This window comes from Acanthochromis polyacanthus, chromosome 6 (assembly GCF_021347895.1).
Source record: "Acanthochromis polyacanthus isolate Apoly-LR-REF ecotype Palm Island chromosome 6, KAUST_Apoly_ChrSc, whole genome shotgun sequence".
NCBI lineage: Eukaryota > Metazoa > Chordata > Actinopteri > Pomacentridae > Acanthochromis > Acanthochromis polyacanthus.
The window spans coordinates 583,651-600,350 of record NC_067118.1 but is presented as its reverse complement, the minus strand read 5'-3'; the positions used below and the strand labels follow the sequence as shown (position 1 = coordinate 600,350).

General features: G+C 45.0%; 1 protein-coding gene across 2 annotated transcripts in view; it reads left to right on the top strand.

Annotated features, from left to right (window-relative positions):
• The window catches only part of LOC110969595 (metabotropic glutamate receptor 6-like), a 36,271-nt gene that overhangs the window by 8,067 nt on the left and 11,504 nt on the right, over positions 1 to 16,700 (top strand). For both annotated transcript variants that reach the window (XM_051949620.1, XM_051949619.1), the window contains exons 6-11: positions 6,937 to 7,076; positions 7,255 to 7,377; positions 9,974 to 10,238; positions 10,318 to 10,553; positions 10,698 to 10,859; positions 13,393 to 13,542. In XM_051949620.1, the coding sequence (XP_051805580.1) occupies positions 6,937 to 7,076; positions 7,255 to 7,377; positions 9,974 to 10,238; positions 10,318 to 10,553; positions 10,698 to 10,859; positions 13,393 to 13,542 (1,076 nt within the window). The remainder of the gene's footprint in view (positions 1 to 6,936; positions 7,077 to 7,254; positions 7,378 to 9,973; positions 10,239 to 10,317; positions 10,554 to 10,697; positions 10,860 to 13,392; positions 13,543 to 16,700) is intronic.

The window sequence follows — 16,700 nt, the reverse complement described above, 5'->3', positions numbered from 1 at the left end:
CAGTGTTCTGTATGTTCTATGTCCCGTATAATCGGTGTTCTGTACGTTCTATGTCCCGTATGATCAGTGTTCTGTACGTTCTATGTCCCGTATAATCATTGTTCTGTATGTTCTCTGTCCCGTATAATCAGTGTTCTGTACGTTCTATGTCCCGTATGATCAGTGTTCTGTACGCTCTCTGTCCCGTATAATCGGTGTTCTGTACGTTCTATGTCCCGTATAATCAGTGTTCTGTACGTTCTGTGTCCCGTATAATCGGTGTTCTGTACGTTCTATGTCCCGTATAATCAGTGTTCTGTACGTTCTATGTCCCGTATAATCAGTGTTCTGTACGTTCTATGTCCCGTATAATCGGTGTTCTGTACGTTCTGTGTCCCGTATAATCAGTGTTCTGTATGTTCTATGTCCCGTATAATCGGTGTTCTGTACGTTCTATGTCCCGTATAATCAGTGTTCTGTACGTTCTATGTCCCGTATGATCAGTGTTCTGTACGTTCTATGTCCCGTATAATCAGTGTTCTGTACGTTCTATGTCCCGTATAATCGGTGTTCTGTACGTTCTATGTCCCGTATAATCAGTGTTCTGTACGTTCTATGTCCCGTATAATCGGTGTTCTGTACGTTCTATGTCCCGTATAATCAGTGTTCTGTACGTTCTATGTCCCGTATGATCAGTGTTCTGTACGTTCTATGTCCCGTATAATCAGTGTTCTGTATGTTCTATGTCCCGTATAATCGGTGTTCTGTACGTTCTATGTCCCGTATAATCAGTGTTCTGTACGTTCTATGTCCCGTATGATCAGTGTTCTGTACGTTCTGTGTCCCGTATAATCAGTGTTCTGTATGTTCTATGTCCCGTATAATCGGTGTTCTGTACGTTCTATGTCCCGTATGATCAGTGTTCTGTACGTTCTATGTCCCGTATAATCAGTGTTCTGTACGTTCTGTGTCCCGTATAATCAGTGTTCTGTATGTTCTATGTCCCGTATAATCGGTGTTCTGTACGTTCTATGTCCCGTATAATCAGTGTTCTGTACGTTCTATGTCCCGTATGATCAGTGTTCTGTACGTTCTGTGTCCCGTATGATCAGTGTTCTGTATGTTCTATGTCCCGTATAATCGGTGTTCTGTACGTTCTATGTCCCGTATGATCAGTGTTCTGTACGTTCTATGTCCCGTATAATCAGTGTTCTGTACGTTCTCTGTCCCGTATAATCGGTGTTCTGTACGTTCTCTGTCCCGTATAATCAGTGTTCTGTACGTTCTATGTCCCGTATAATTGGTGTTCTGTACGCTCTCTGTCCCGTATAATCAGTGTTCTGTACGTTCTATGTCCCGTATAATCAGTGTTCTGTACGCTCTCTGTCCTGTATGATCAGTGTTCTGTACGTTCTATGTCCCGTATAATTGGTGTTCTGTACGTTCTGTGTCCCGTATAATCAGTGTTCTGTACGTTCTATGTCCCGTATGATCAGTGTTCTGTACGTTCTATGTCCCGTATAATCGGTGTTCTGTACGTTCTCTGTCCCGTATGATCAGTGTTCTGTACGCTCTCTGTCCCGTATAATCAGTGTTCTGTATGTTCTCTGTCCCGTATAATCGGTGTTCTGTATGTTCTATGTCCCGTATAATTGGTGTTCTGTACGTTCTCTGTCCCGTATAATCAGTGTTCTGTATGTTCTATGTCCCGTATAATCAGTGTTCTGTATGTTCTCTGTCCCGTATAATCAGTGTTCTGTATGTTCTATGTCCCGTATAATCGGTGTTCTGTACGTTCTCTGTCCCGTATAATCAGTGTTCTGTACGTTCTATGTCCCGTATAATTGGTGTTCTGTACGCTCTCTGTCCCGTATAATCAGTGTTCTGTACGTTCTATGTCCCGTATAATCAGTGTTCTGTACGCTCTCTGTCCTGTATGATCAGTGTTCTGTACGTTCTATGTCCCGTATAATTGGTGTTCTGTACGTTCTGTGTCCCGTATAATCAGTGTTCTGTATGTTCTCTGTCCTGTATGATCAGTGTTCTGTATGTTCTATGTCCTGTATAATCAGTGTTCTGTATGTTCTCTGTCCCGTATAATCAGTGTTCTGTACGTTCTATGTCCCGTATAATCGGTGTTCTGTACGTTCTCTGTCCCGTATAATCAGTGTTCTGTATGTTCTATGTCCCGTATAATCATTGTTCTGTACGTTCTATGTCCCATATAATCGGTGTTCTGTACGTTCTATGTCCCGTATAATCGGTGTTCTGTACGCTCTCTGTCCTGTATAATCAGTGTTCTGTACGTTCTATGTCCCGTATAATCATTGTTCTGTACGCTCTCTGTCCCGTATAATCGGTGTTCTGTACGCTCTCTGTCCCGTATAATCAGTGTTCTGTATGTTCTATGTCCCGTATAATCGGTGCTCAGTACGTTCTATGTCCCGTATAATCGGTGTTCTGTACGTTCTATGTCCCGTATAATCGGTGCTCAGTACGTTCTATGTCCTGTATAATCAGTGTTCTGTATGTTCTATGTCCCGTATAATCAGTGTTCTGTACGTTCCGTGTCTGTGTGTTCTGCGGTTCAGGTGCTGGTTTGACTTCCCTGGCAGCTTCTTCTTTATTCAGTGCTCTGAGATGAGAACTTAATGCACTTAACATGTTCCCCCTGAGGAGTTTGTGTCACTGTGTGTTGCTGTGTGGTTCCGTGTGTTGCTGTGTGTGTGTTAATAATTAAGGGGAGCAGCTGCTGAAAACTTTGCAGGAAGAAGATCTGAGTGTTGAGAACCAGGGCAGGCGGTTCAGCTGTGAGAAGATGTTCCTGTTGGAGAACTAGAACAGAACCAACAGAACCCAATTTATTAGAACTGAGGTGGTTGAAGTGAGTCTGACGGAGTTTTGGTACTAATTAGTTCAGATTAATCGAGTTCTGCTGTAGTCGTTCCCATCTTGATGTTCTTTAGCCTCATTTGAATCAGTTTCACCAGTTTGCCTTCAGGTTCTCGTTCTCTTGGTGACTCCCAGAGCTTAGAACCAGTGATGGAGGAGTGGAACATGGATCTGCTGGTAGATCCGAAACTTCATACTGTTAGAACCGAAACTTTATACTGTTAGAACCGAAACTTCATACTGTTAGAACTGAAACTTTATACTGTTAGAACCGAAACTTCATACTGTTAGAACTGAAACTTCATACTGTTAGAACTGAAACTTTATACTGTTAGAACCGAAACTTCATACTGTTAGAACCGAAACTTCATACTGTTAGAACCGAAACTTTATACTGTTAGAACCGAAACTTCATACTGTCAGAACTGAAACTTTATACTGTTAGAACCGAAACTTCATACTGTTAGAACCGAAACTTTATACTGTTAGAACCGAAACTTCATACTGTTAGAACCGAAACTTTATACTGTTAGAACCGAAACTTCATACTGTTAGAACTGAAACTTCATACTGTTAGAACTGAAACTTCATACTGTTAGAACCGAAACTTCATACTGTTAGAACCGAAACTTCATACTGTTAGAACCGAAACTTCATACTGTTAGAACTGAAACTTTATACTGTTAGAACCACAGCCTTAGGTCAAAGGTCAAAGGTCAAAGGTTCTTTATTGTCATATCATTCCACACTTGCACATGAAACAATATGAAATTGGACCCTGGTCCCGGTGTCAGCCATAAGACAATATAAAACACTTTCATAAAAGACAATATAAGTATAAAAAGACACACTAATATATACAATATAGACAAACCTGCAACATAAATATACGTGCAGTGAACCATCAGTTAGTGCAATATTTAGTAGATAAATAAATAAAGAGCCTAGTGCAGTAGTGCAGTGTGTGTATGAATGTGTGTGCCTGTTTGCGTGTGTGCATGTATGTGTATTTGTGGGGAGATGTGGTGATGATAGGAAAACAGAGTCTACAGAGACCTGTTCAGCAGCCTGACAGCTTCAGGGAAGAAGCTGTTTCTTAGTCTTGCAGTTCTAGTCCGGATGCTGCGCAACCTTCTCCCTGAAGGGAGAAGGTTGAAGTGTTTGTCTGCAGGGTGGGTGAGGTCCTTCAGGATGGAGGTGGTCCTCCTCCTGCATCTGTTGGTGTAAATGTCAGTGGTGGTGGGTAGACTGCCTCATACAGTCCTCTGAGCCACTTTCACCACCCTCTGCAGAGCCTTCCTTTCTGCGGCCGTGCAGCTGCCATGCCACACAGTGATGCCAGTGTTGAGGATGCTCCCCACCGCCCATCGGTAGAAGCTCTTCAGGACTGGGCCTCTCAGACCGGCACGCCGCAGCTTCCTGAGGAAGTAAAGGCGATGGTGGGCCTTCTTAATCAGCTGGGAGGTGTTGTGGCTCCAGGTGAGGTCCTCAGACAGTTGTACTCCCAGGTATCTGTAGGTGGAGACCACCTCCACGTCAGCGCCGTCGATGTGCAGGGGACGGGAGGATGTCTGGCTCTGCGGAAATCCACCATCATCTCCTTGGTCTTCTTAACGTTGATGCAGAGGTTGTTGTCTCTGCACCAGCCAACCAGCAATTCTACCTCCTCTCTGTAGTGGGACTCATCGTTGTTAGTGATGCATCCCACCACTGCTGTTGTCCGCGAATTTCACTATATGGCAGCTCGGATGTTTTGCAGAGCAGTCATACGTGAGCAGGGTGAACAGGAGGGGGCTCAACACACAGCCCTGAGGCGAGCAAGTGTTGATGGTGATTGGGGAGGAGGTGGTGTTGTGAATCCGGACAGTTTTGCGCCTGCCTGTCAGGAAGTTCAGGACCCAGTTCCTCAGTGAAGGACTGAGCCCCAGGGTGGATAGTTTTCCCCACCAGCATCTGTGGAATGATGGCGTTGAAGGCGGAGGAGAAGTCTCGGAAGATGGACGCATGCGTTCATGCTCTCCACATGGGTGAGGGCTGTGTGCACCACTGCAGAGATGGCATCGTCAGTGGAGCAGTTTTTCTTGTAGGCGTACTGGTGGGGGTCCAAAGTGGCGTTGATGGAACTTTTGATGTGGGCCATCACTAGCCTCTCAAAGCACTTCATGACTATCAGTGTGAGGGCTACAGGCCGATAGTCATTCAGGCCCAGCACTTTGGAAGACTTAGGGACCGGTATGATAGTGGCAGCCTTCAGGCAAGCAGGAATGGATGCTACCTGAAGTGAGGTGTTGAAGATGTCTGTTAGTACCTCGGAGAGTTGGTGTGCACAGTCCCTCAGTACTCGTCCTAAGATGTTGTCAGGGTCTGCAGCTTTGTGGGGATTGATCCTCTGGAGTGTCCTTGTCACATCTCCTTGGGTCACAATAAGGGGCGTGTCATCTAGAGAGGAGGTGAGTCTGGAGCAGGGGTGTGTGTTGGGATTATCAAAGTGGGCGTAGAATTTATTGAGTCTGTCTGGGAGGGTTGGATCCGTGGGGCATTGTGCATCTCTGACGTAGTCAGTGATGCACCTTATGCCTTTCCACATTCTCCTGGGATCACTGGATGAGAAGTGACCCTGGATTCTCTGCCCATATGTGGCCTTGGCCCTCTTGATGCCAGCTACTAGAGCTCTCCTTGCTGCTCTCAGTGCTGTTTCCTCACCTGCCCTGAATGCAGCATCCCTGGCCTTCATAAGGGCTCTCACCTCTGCATTCAGCCATGGCTTGTCGTTGCGGTAGGTGGATATAGTCCTGGTGGTCTTGACATCGTCAGTACACTTGGAGATGAAGCCTAGGACCGAGCTGGTGTACTCCTCCAAGTCCACCTCACCTCCATATGTTGCTGCCTCCTTGAAGACCTGCCAGTCTGTGCACTTGAAGCAGTCCTGGAGAACACAAGCAGCGTTGCTGGGCCACACAGTGACTGTCCTTTTTGTTGGTCTGGACCGCCTCCGCAGGGGGCAGTATGATGGTGCCAGCAGGACGGAGGTGTGATCGGAGAAGCCAAGGTGGGGGCGGGGTCTGCACACACAGTCCAGAGTGTTATTTCCCCTTGTTGGAAAATCCATGTGCTGTTGGAACCTGGGCAGGATGTCTGTCAGTCTTACGTGGTTGAAGTCCCCTGCAACCACGTAGAAAGCCTCCGGGTGCTTGGTCTGCAGTGAGCTGATTATGTCATGTAGCTCTTGCAGCACCTCGCTAGCCTTGTTATTAGCATTAGCACCCGGCGGGATGTAAACAATAGTGACAAACACAGCCGTAAACTCTCATGGCAGGTAGAATGGCCGACATTTCACCGTCATAAACTCTAAAGCCTCAGAGCAATGGCTCTTGACCAGTCCACAGTTTATACACCAACCTTTGTTGATATACACACACAGTCCTCCACCCTGGGTCTTCCCCAAGCGCTGGTGGCAGTCCGCACGAAACAGCTGTAGCCCGTCGAGTTGGAAGGCTGAGTCCGGCATGCTGTTATTTAACCACGTTTCCGTCAGACACAGCACAGCACAGTTCTTAATCTCGTCTACGAATCCCAGCCTCAGGCGGAGTAGGTTCATTTGGTTATCTAGGGAGCAGACGTTGGCCAGGAAGAGTGATGGTATCGGTGGCTTGCTAGCCCTTAGCTGAGCTAGCCAGCCTGCCCGCTTGCCCCGCTTTTGTTTCCGGGCGCACCACTTCCTCTTGGCGGCCTGCCTGCGTAGCCTGCTCCTCCACAGCAACGCTCTCAGTAGCTGCAGCCTACGCAGAGTAGATTTGAGTTCTGGTGGGAGTGTTAAGTCTGAACTTACTTTAATGTCAAGGAGTGTGGTTCGGCTGTATCTTTGCTGACTGAATGATGCAGAATCAGCACTAACTGTTGGTCCGGAGACATTAATAAAAGGCTTATTCACGGGAGCTTGGGAAGCCGCTGCACCTATGTGCACCGCCATCTTCTGTATCACTCTTATTAGACTCTTAGAACCACGTATTCAGACCACTAGAACCCAGTGTTACCTGCCGGTCCGTCTGTCTTTGTGTTCTACAGGTAGTGCAGGTACAAGTGTTCTGTTCAATGAGAACGGAGATGCTCCTGGACGCTACGACATCTTCCAGTTCCAGATGACCAATCACAGCCACCCTGGTTACCATGTCATTGGCCAATGGACCAATAACCTGAGGCTGAATGTAAGAAGCTGATTGGACCAAATTTGAAGATGTAAAATAACATCTGCTGGATTTTAACTTCCTGTTTAAATTTGTTTACCTGTCTGTTTATCCACCTCTCTGTCTGTCTGTGTGTCTGTCTGTCTGTCTGCCTGTCTACCTGTCATTCTGTCCATCTGTCTGTCCACCTGTGTACCAGCTGGAGGAGATGCAGTGGTCTGGAGGAGACAGATCTGTTCCAGACTCCATCTGTAGTTTTCCTTGTAAACCAGGAGAGAGAAAGAAGATGGTGAAGGGAGTTCCCTGCTGCTGGCACTGTGAGGTACCACAAACTACACATTAAACTACACACTAAACTACACCCTAAACTACTCACTAAACTGCTCACTAAACTACACACTAAACTGCTCACTAAACTACACCCTAAACTACTCACTAAACTGCTCACTAAACTACACACTAAACTGCTCACTAAACTACACCCTAAACTACTCATTAAACTACTCACTAAACTACACCCTAAACTACTCACTAAACTACACACTAAACTACACACTAAACTGCTCACTAAACTACAACCTAAACTACTCACTAAACTACTCATTAAACTACACACTAAACTGCTCACTAAACTACACACTAAACTGCTCACTAAACTACACACTAAACTACACACTAAACTACTCACTAAACTACACACTAAACTACACACTAAACTGCTCACTAAACTACAACCTAAACTACTCACTAAACTACTCATTAAACTACACACTAAACTGCTCACTAAACTACACACTAAACTGCTCACTAAACTACACACTAAACTGCTCACTAAACTACTCACTAAACTACAACCTAAACTACTCACTAAACTACTCATTAAACTACACACTAAACTGCTCACTAAACTACACACTAAACTGCTCACTAAACTACACACTAAACTGCTCACTAAACTACACACTAAACTACACACTAAACTACACACTAAACTGCTCACTAAACTACACACTAAACTACTCATTAAACTACACACTAAACTGCTCACTAAACTACACACTAAACTACACACTAAACTACTCATTAAACTACACACTAAACTACACACTAAACTACACACTAAACTACACACTAAACTGCTCACTAAACTACACACTAAACTACACACTAAACTACACACTAAACTGCTCACTAAACTGCTCACTAAACTACTCACTAAACTACACACTAAACTACACACTAAACTGCTCACTAAACTGCTCACTAAACTACACACTAAACTACACACTAAACTGCTCACTAAACTACACACTAAACTACACACTAAACTGCTCACTAAACTGCTCACTAAACTGCTCACTAAACTACACACTAAACTGCTCACTAAACTACTCACTAAACTACACACTAAACTACACACTAAACTGCTCACTAAACTGCTCACTAAACTACACACTAAACTACACACTAAACTGCTCACTAAACTACACACTAAACTACACACTAAACTGCTCACTAAACTGCACACTAAACTACACACTAAACTACACACTAAACTGCTCACTAAACTACTCACTAAACTACACACTAAACTACACACTAAACTGCTCACTAAACTGCTCACTAAACTACACACTAAACTACACACTAAACTGCTCACTAAACTGCTCACTAAACTACTCATTAAACTACTCACTAAACTACACACTAAACTACACACTAAACTGCTCACTAAACTGCTCACTAAACTACACACTAAACTACACACTAAACTGCTCACTAAACTGCTCACTAAACTACTCATTAAACTACACACTAAACTACTCACTAAACTACACACTAAACTACACACTAAACTGCTCACTAAACTGCTCACTAAACTACACACTAAACTACACACTAAACTACACACTAAACTACTCACTAAACTACACACTAAACTACACACTAAACTGCTCACTAAACTGCTCACTAAACTACACACTAAACTACACACTAAACTACACACTAAACTGCTCACTAAACTACTCATTAAACTACACACTAAACTGCTCACTAAACTACTCACTAAACTACACACTAAACTACTCATTAAACTACACACTAAACTACACACTAAACTACACACTAAACTGCTCACTAAACTACACACTAAACTACACACTAAACTACACACTAAACTGCTCACTAAACTACACACTAAACTACACACTAAACTGCTCACTAAACTACTCATTAAACTGCTCACTAAACTACACACTAAACTACACACTAAACTACACACTAAACTGCTCACTAAACTACTCATTAAACTACACACTAAACTGCTCACTAAACTACTCATTAAACTACACACTAAACTACTCATTAAACTACACACTAAACTACACACTAAACTGCTCACTAAACTACACACTAAACTACACACTAAACTACTCACTAAACTACTCATTAAACTACTCACTAAACTACACACTAAACTACACACTAAACTACTCATTAAACTACACCCTAAACTACACCCTAAACTACTCACTAAACAACACACTAAACTATACCCGAAACTGCACACTAAACTACGCAACTCCACACAAAACATGCAATCTACACACATGACATACGGTGTACATATAAACTACAGACACTGTGAGGTCACTTGTCCTCCACAAACACGAGTCTAACGAAACTAACAAGTCTAACAAACTAGTCTCCTGCTTCAGTCCAACTCGTTAACACCAGAGTAAAATGTAAACAAGTGACATCATCTGTTCTAATGATGTCACCAGACCTGATGATACAATAACTGTCTGTCCCAACCTGTCTATCTGTCCCATGTGTCTGTCTGTCTGTCTGTCTGTCTGTCCCACCTGTCTATCTGTCCCTCCTGTCTGTCTGTTATCTGTCCCACCTGTCTGCAGCTCTGTGATGGGTATCAGTACCAGGTGGATGAGTTTAACTGTGAGACCTGTCCGTCAGACATGCGCCCTGCCCCCAACAGAACCACCTGTCGCCCGACTCCCATCATCAAGCTGGAATGGAACTCCCCCTGGGCCCTAGTGCCCGCCTCCCTCGCCATGCTTGGTATCCTAGCAACCAGCGCCGTGGTCGTCACGTTCATCCGTTTCAACGACACGCCCATTGTCAGGGCGTCAGGGCGGGAGCTGAGCTACGTCCTGCTGACAGGTGAGTACAGGGTGACTGTTTCGTCTGTGACGGTGACGTCATCGGCTGGGAGGGTGACCTGACCTGTATCCTCTCACAGGTATCTTCCTGATCTACCTGATCACCTTCCTGATGATTGCTGAGCCAGGTGTGGTGGTGTGTGCGTTCCGGCGCCTCCTGCTGGGCCTCGGCATGGCCATCACCTACTCCGCCATGTTAACCAAAACCAACCGCATCTACCGCATCTTCGAGCAGGGCAAGAGGTCGGTGACCCCGCCCAAGTTCATCAGCCCCACCTCCCAGCTCGCCATCACCTTCATCCTCATCTCTGTCCAGGTGAGCGCAGCGCTGTCACATGACCTCCTGTTCCCACCCACTGCAGCTGGTCATATGACTCAGGTGTGTGTGTGTGTGTGTGTGTGTGTGTGTGTGTGTGTGTGTGTGTGTGTGTGTGTGTGTGTGTGTGTGTGTGTGTGTCAGGTGCTCGGTGTGTTCGTGTGGTTCGCCGTCGTCCCTCCTCACACCATCATCGACTACGAGGAGCAGCGACCTCCGAACCCTGACTTCGCTCGCGGCATCCTGAAGTGTGACATGTCCGACCTGTCAATCATCTGCTGCCTCAGCTACAGCATCGTTCTCATGGTAACCATCCCACCAGTTATTGATCTGTTATTGATCGTCTGATTGAGCAGCTGGTCTGTGGAAACCTGGTACTGATCAGTGGGAACGAAGCATTGCTAGTTAACCTTTGTCACCACCTCTGTTGTTAGTTAACCTTTGTCACCACCTCTGTTGCTAGTTAACCTTTGTCACCACCTCTGTTGCTAGTTAACCTTTGTCACCACCTCTGTTGTTAGGTAACCTTTGTCACCACCTCTGTTGCTAGGTAACCTTTGTCACCACCTCTGTTGCTAGTTAACCTTTGTCACCACCTCTGTTGCTAGTTAACCTTTGTCACCACCTCTGTTGTTAGGTAACCTTTGTCACCACCTCTGTTGCTAGGTAACCTTTGTCACCACCTCTGTTGCTAGGTAACCTTTGTCACATCTCTATTGTTAGGTAACCTTTGTCACCACCTCTGTTGCTAGGTAACCTTTGTCACATCTCTGTTGTTAGGTAACCTTTGTCACCACCTCTGTTGCTAGGTAACCTTTGTCACCACCTCTGTTGTTAGGTAACCTTTGTCACCACCTCTGTTGCTAGGTAACCTTTGTCACCACCTCTGTTGCTAGTTAACCTTTGTCACCACCTCTGTTGCTAGGTAACCTTTGTCACCACCTCTGTTGTTAGGTAACCTTTGTCACCACCTCTGTTGCTAGGTAACCTTTGTCACCACCTCTGTTGCTAGGTAACCTTTGTCACCACCTCTGTTGCTAGGTAACCTTTGTCACCACCTCTGTTGCTAGGTAACCTTTGTCACCATCTCTATTGTTAGGTAACCTTTGTCACCACCTCTGTTGCTAGGTAACCTTTGTCACCATCTCTGTTGTTAGGTAACCTTTGTCACCATCTCTGTTGCTAGGTAACCTTTGTCACCATCTCGGTTGTTAGGTAACCTTTGTCACCATCTCTGTTGCTAGGTAACCTTTGTCACCATCTCGGTTGTTAGGTAACCTTTATCACCACCTCTGTTGTTAGGTAACCTTTATCACCACCTCTGTTGCTAGGTAACCTTTGTCACCACCTCTGTTGTTAGGTAACCTTTGTCACCACCTCTGTTGCTAGGTAACCTTTGTCACCACCTCTGTTGTTAGGTAACCTTTGTCACCACCTCTGTTGCTAGGTAACCTTTGTCACCACCTCTGTTGTTAGGTAACCTTTGTCACCACCTCTGTTGCTAGTTAACCTTTGTCACCACCTCTGTTGCTAGTTAACCTTTGTCACCACCTCTGTTGCTAGTTAACCTTTGTCACCACCTCTGTTGCTAGGTAACCTTTGTCACCACCTCTGTTGTTAGGTAACCTTTGTCACCATCTCTATTGTTAGGTAACCTTTGTCACCACCTCTGTTGCTAGGTAACCTTTGTCACCATCTCTGTTGCTAGGTAACCTTTGTCACCATCTCGGTTGTTAGGTAACCTTTATCACCACCTCTGTTGTTAGGTAACCTTTGTCACCATCTCTGTTGTTAGGTAACCTTTGTCACCACCTCTGTTGCTAGGTAACCTTTGTCACCATCTCTGTTGCTAGGTAACCTTTGTCACCATCTCGGTTGTTAGGTAACCTTTATCACCACCTCTGTTGCTAGGTAACCTTTGTCACCACCTCTGTTGCTAGGTAACCTTTGTCACCACCTCTGTTGTTAGGTAACCTTTGTCACCACCTCTGTTGCTAGGTAACCTTTGTCACCACCTCTGTTGTTAGGTAACCTTTGTCACCACCTCTGTTGCTAGTTAACCTTTGTCACCACCTCTGTTGCTAGTTAACCTTTGTCACCACCTCTGTTGCTAGTTAACCTTTGTCACCACCTCTGTTGCTAGTTAACCTTTGTCACCACCTCTGTTGCTAGGTAACCTTTGTCACCACCTCTGTAGTTAGGTAACCTTTGTCACCATCTCTGTTGCTAGGTAACCTTTGTCACCATCTCTGTTGCTAGGTAACCTTTGTCACCATCTCTATTGTTAGGTAACCTTTGTCACCACCTCTGTTGCTAGGTAACCTTTGTCACCATCTCTGTTGCTAGGTAACCTTTGTCACCATCTCGGTTGTTAGGTAACCTTTATCACCACCTCTGTTGTTAGGTAACCTTTGTCACCACCTCTGTTGCTAGGTAACCTTTGTCACCACCTCTGTTGCTAGGTAACCTTTGTCACCACCTCTGTTGTTAGGTAACCTTTGTCACCACCTCTGTTGCTAGTTAACCTTTGTCACCACCTCTGTTGCTAGTTAACCTTTGTCACCACCTCTGTTGCTAGTTAACCTTTGTCACCACCTCTGTTGCTAGTTAACCTTTGTCACCACCTCTGTTGCTAGTTAACCTTTGTCACCACCTCTGTTGCTAGGTAACCTTTGTCACCACCTCTGTTGCTAGGTAACCTTTGTCACCACCTCTGTTGTTAGGTAACCTTTGTCACCATCTCTGTTGCTAGGTAACCTTTGTCACCATCTCTGTTGCTAGGTAACCTTTGTCACCATCTCTATTGTTAGGTAACCTTTGTCACCACCTCTGTTGCTAGGTAACCTGCACAGTGTATGCGGTGAAGAGTCGTGGTGTTCCAGAGACGTTCAACGAAGCGAAGCCGATCGGGTTCACAATGTACACCACCTGCATTGTCTGGCTCGCCTTCGTACCCATCTTCTTTGGTACCGCACAGTCCACCGAGAAGGTAAGAACCAGACAGAACCAGGAAGGACCAGACAGAACCAGACAACCAGACAGAACCAGACGGAACCAGGAAGGACCAGACGGAATCAGACAGAACCAGGAAGGACCAGACGGAACCAGACAGAACCAGACGGGTCAGGCTGGACCATTCATTGAGATGTTTTGGGTTTTTTAATGTTTTCTGTGTTTGGAAACAGACCAAATAAACAGAACCGGTCCAGAACTAGCAGCAGGTCTGATCCAGTCTCTGCTGACGTTCTGATCGGGCTCATCGATGGTTCTGTTGGTGTCTCAGATGTGTGGACGGCCCAGTGGAGGACAGACGGCAGGTTTAGTGCTGTAGATAAAGGCAGCAGCTGGATTATACAGATTATAAACCAACAGGACTAATTCCTACAACTTGGTTAAAACCAAAGTTCAGAGATAAACGAGGCAGAATCCCAGGAAGGAAAGAGCAACGTCAGACAGATTTAGCAGAACTAAAGAGGCTTTAGGAAGAATGGCTTTACAGAAACATGCAGCATGTTTGTTTCTGCTTTTTACATTCAGTTCAGCAGCTTCTCACACAACACCTGCTCATTTCAGAACGTTTAGCTGCTGCTGCCGGGTTCCACACGGTTCTCCCTCCATCCACCGATAGAACTCGAGCTTCTAACACTTTATTTATGCTCTGATGTCTGACTTTCTGGACACTTTGGTGTATATGTGTTTGTTTGTCCTCTGAGAGTCCAATGGAGGGGTCGAGAACCAGAACCTGTCCGGTCGGGTTCTCAGGTGTTCTATGGTCTGAGAACCCGCCTCAGCTTTAGTTCTCTGCTGGTGTTCTAAGTGCTCTGCTGCTAACCACAGTTACGTGTTTAAATCCAGGAAAGAGGAACAATCACTAAATTTAGAATGAAAATCCTGCAGCCTCCTCCTCCCTTTGTTCTGCTGCTGCCTCCCTCTGATAACATGCAGCTCCTCCTCCTCCTTCTCCTCCTTCTCCTCCTCCTTCTCCTCACCGGTCCTCCTTGTTCTCCTCCTCAGCCTCACAGTCCAGAACCGGCACACACTGGACCAAACAAAAGAGGCTATTTTGTCTGAACAAACAAACACTCTGCAGAAGGATTAACACCGATGGCTTTACCCCTGTTATGAGGACAGACGACTGTTTAACCCCACTTCTGAGGACACACAATAAAACACACTCAGTGGGACGCGAGGTCCTCACAAGACCTGCTAACATCTGTGTGTTTGTGAGAGGGAGTTAACGTAGAAAACACACATAGAACACACTCACACATAGAACACTCACACATAGAACACACTCACATAGAACACACACACATAAAACACACACACATAGAACACTCACATAGAACACACTCACACATAGAACACACACATAGAACACACTCACATAGAACACTCACACATAGAATACACTCACATAGAACACTCACAAATAGAATACAGTCACATAGAACACAGTCACATAGAACACACTCACATAGAACACTCACACATAGAATACACTCACATAGAACACACTCACTCATAGAAAACTCACAAATAGAACACACACACATAGAACACACTCACATAGAACACACACACATAGAACACACTCACACATAGAACACAGTCACATAGAACACACTCACACAGAACACACTCACACAGAACACACTCACACAGAACACACTCACACAGAACACACTCACACACAGAACACACTCACATAGAACACACTCACATAGAACACACTCACATAGAACACACTCACACATAGAACACAGTCACATAGAACACACACATAGAACACACTCACACAGAACACACTCACACATAGAACACAGTCACATAGAACACACTCACACAGAACACACTCACACAGAACACACTCACACATAGAACACTCACACATAGAGCACACACACATAGAACACACTCACACATAGAACACACTCACATAGAACACACTCACATAGAACACACTCACATAGAACACACTCACACATAGAACACAGTCACATAGAACACACTCACACAGAACACACTCACACATAGAACACTCACACATAGAGCACACACACATAGAGCACACACACATAGAACACACTCACACATAGAACACACTCACATAGAACACACTCACATAGAACACACTCACATAGAACACACACATAGAACACACTCACATAGAACACACACATAGAACACACTCACACATAGAACACACTCACATAGAACACACACATAGAACACACTCACACAGAACACACTCACACAGAACACACTCACACATAGAACACAGTCACATAGAACACACTCACACAGAACACACTCACACAGAACACACTCACACAGAACACACTCACACATAGAACACTCACACATAGAGCACACACACATAGAACACACTCACACATAGAACACACTCACATAGAACACACTCACATAGAACACACTCACACATAGAACACAGTCACATAGAACACAGTCACATAGAACACACTCACACAGAACACACTCACACATAGAACACTCACACATAGAGCACACACACATAGAACACACTCACACATAGAACACACTCACATAGAACACACTCACATAGAACACACTCACATAGAACACAGTCACATAGAACACACTCACACAGAACACACTCACACATAGAACACTCACACATAGAGCACACACACATAGAACACACTCACACATAGAACACACTCACATAGAACACACTCACATAGAACACACTCACATAGAACACACTCACATAGAACACACACACATAGAACACACTCACACATAGAACACACTCACACAGAACACAGTCACATAGAACACACACACATAGAACACACTCACACATAGAACACACTCACATAGAACACAGTCACATAGAACACACTCACACAGAACACACTCACACATAGAACACTCACACATAGAGCACACACACATAGAACACACTCACACATAGAACACACTCACATAGAACACACTCACATAGAACACACACACATAGAACACACTCACACATAGAACACAGTCACATAGAACACACTCACATAGAACACACACACATAGAACACACTCACACATAGAACACAGTCACATAGAACACACTCACATCGAACACACACACATAGAACACACTCACACAGAACA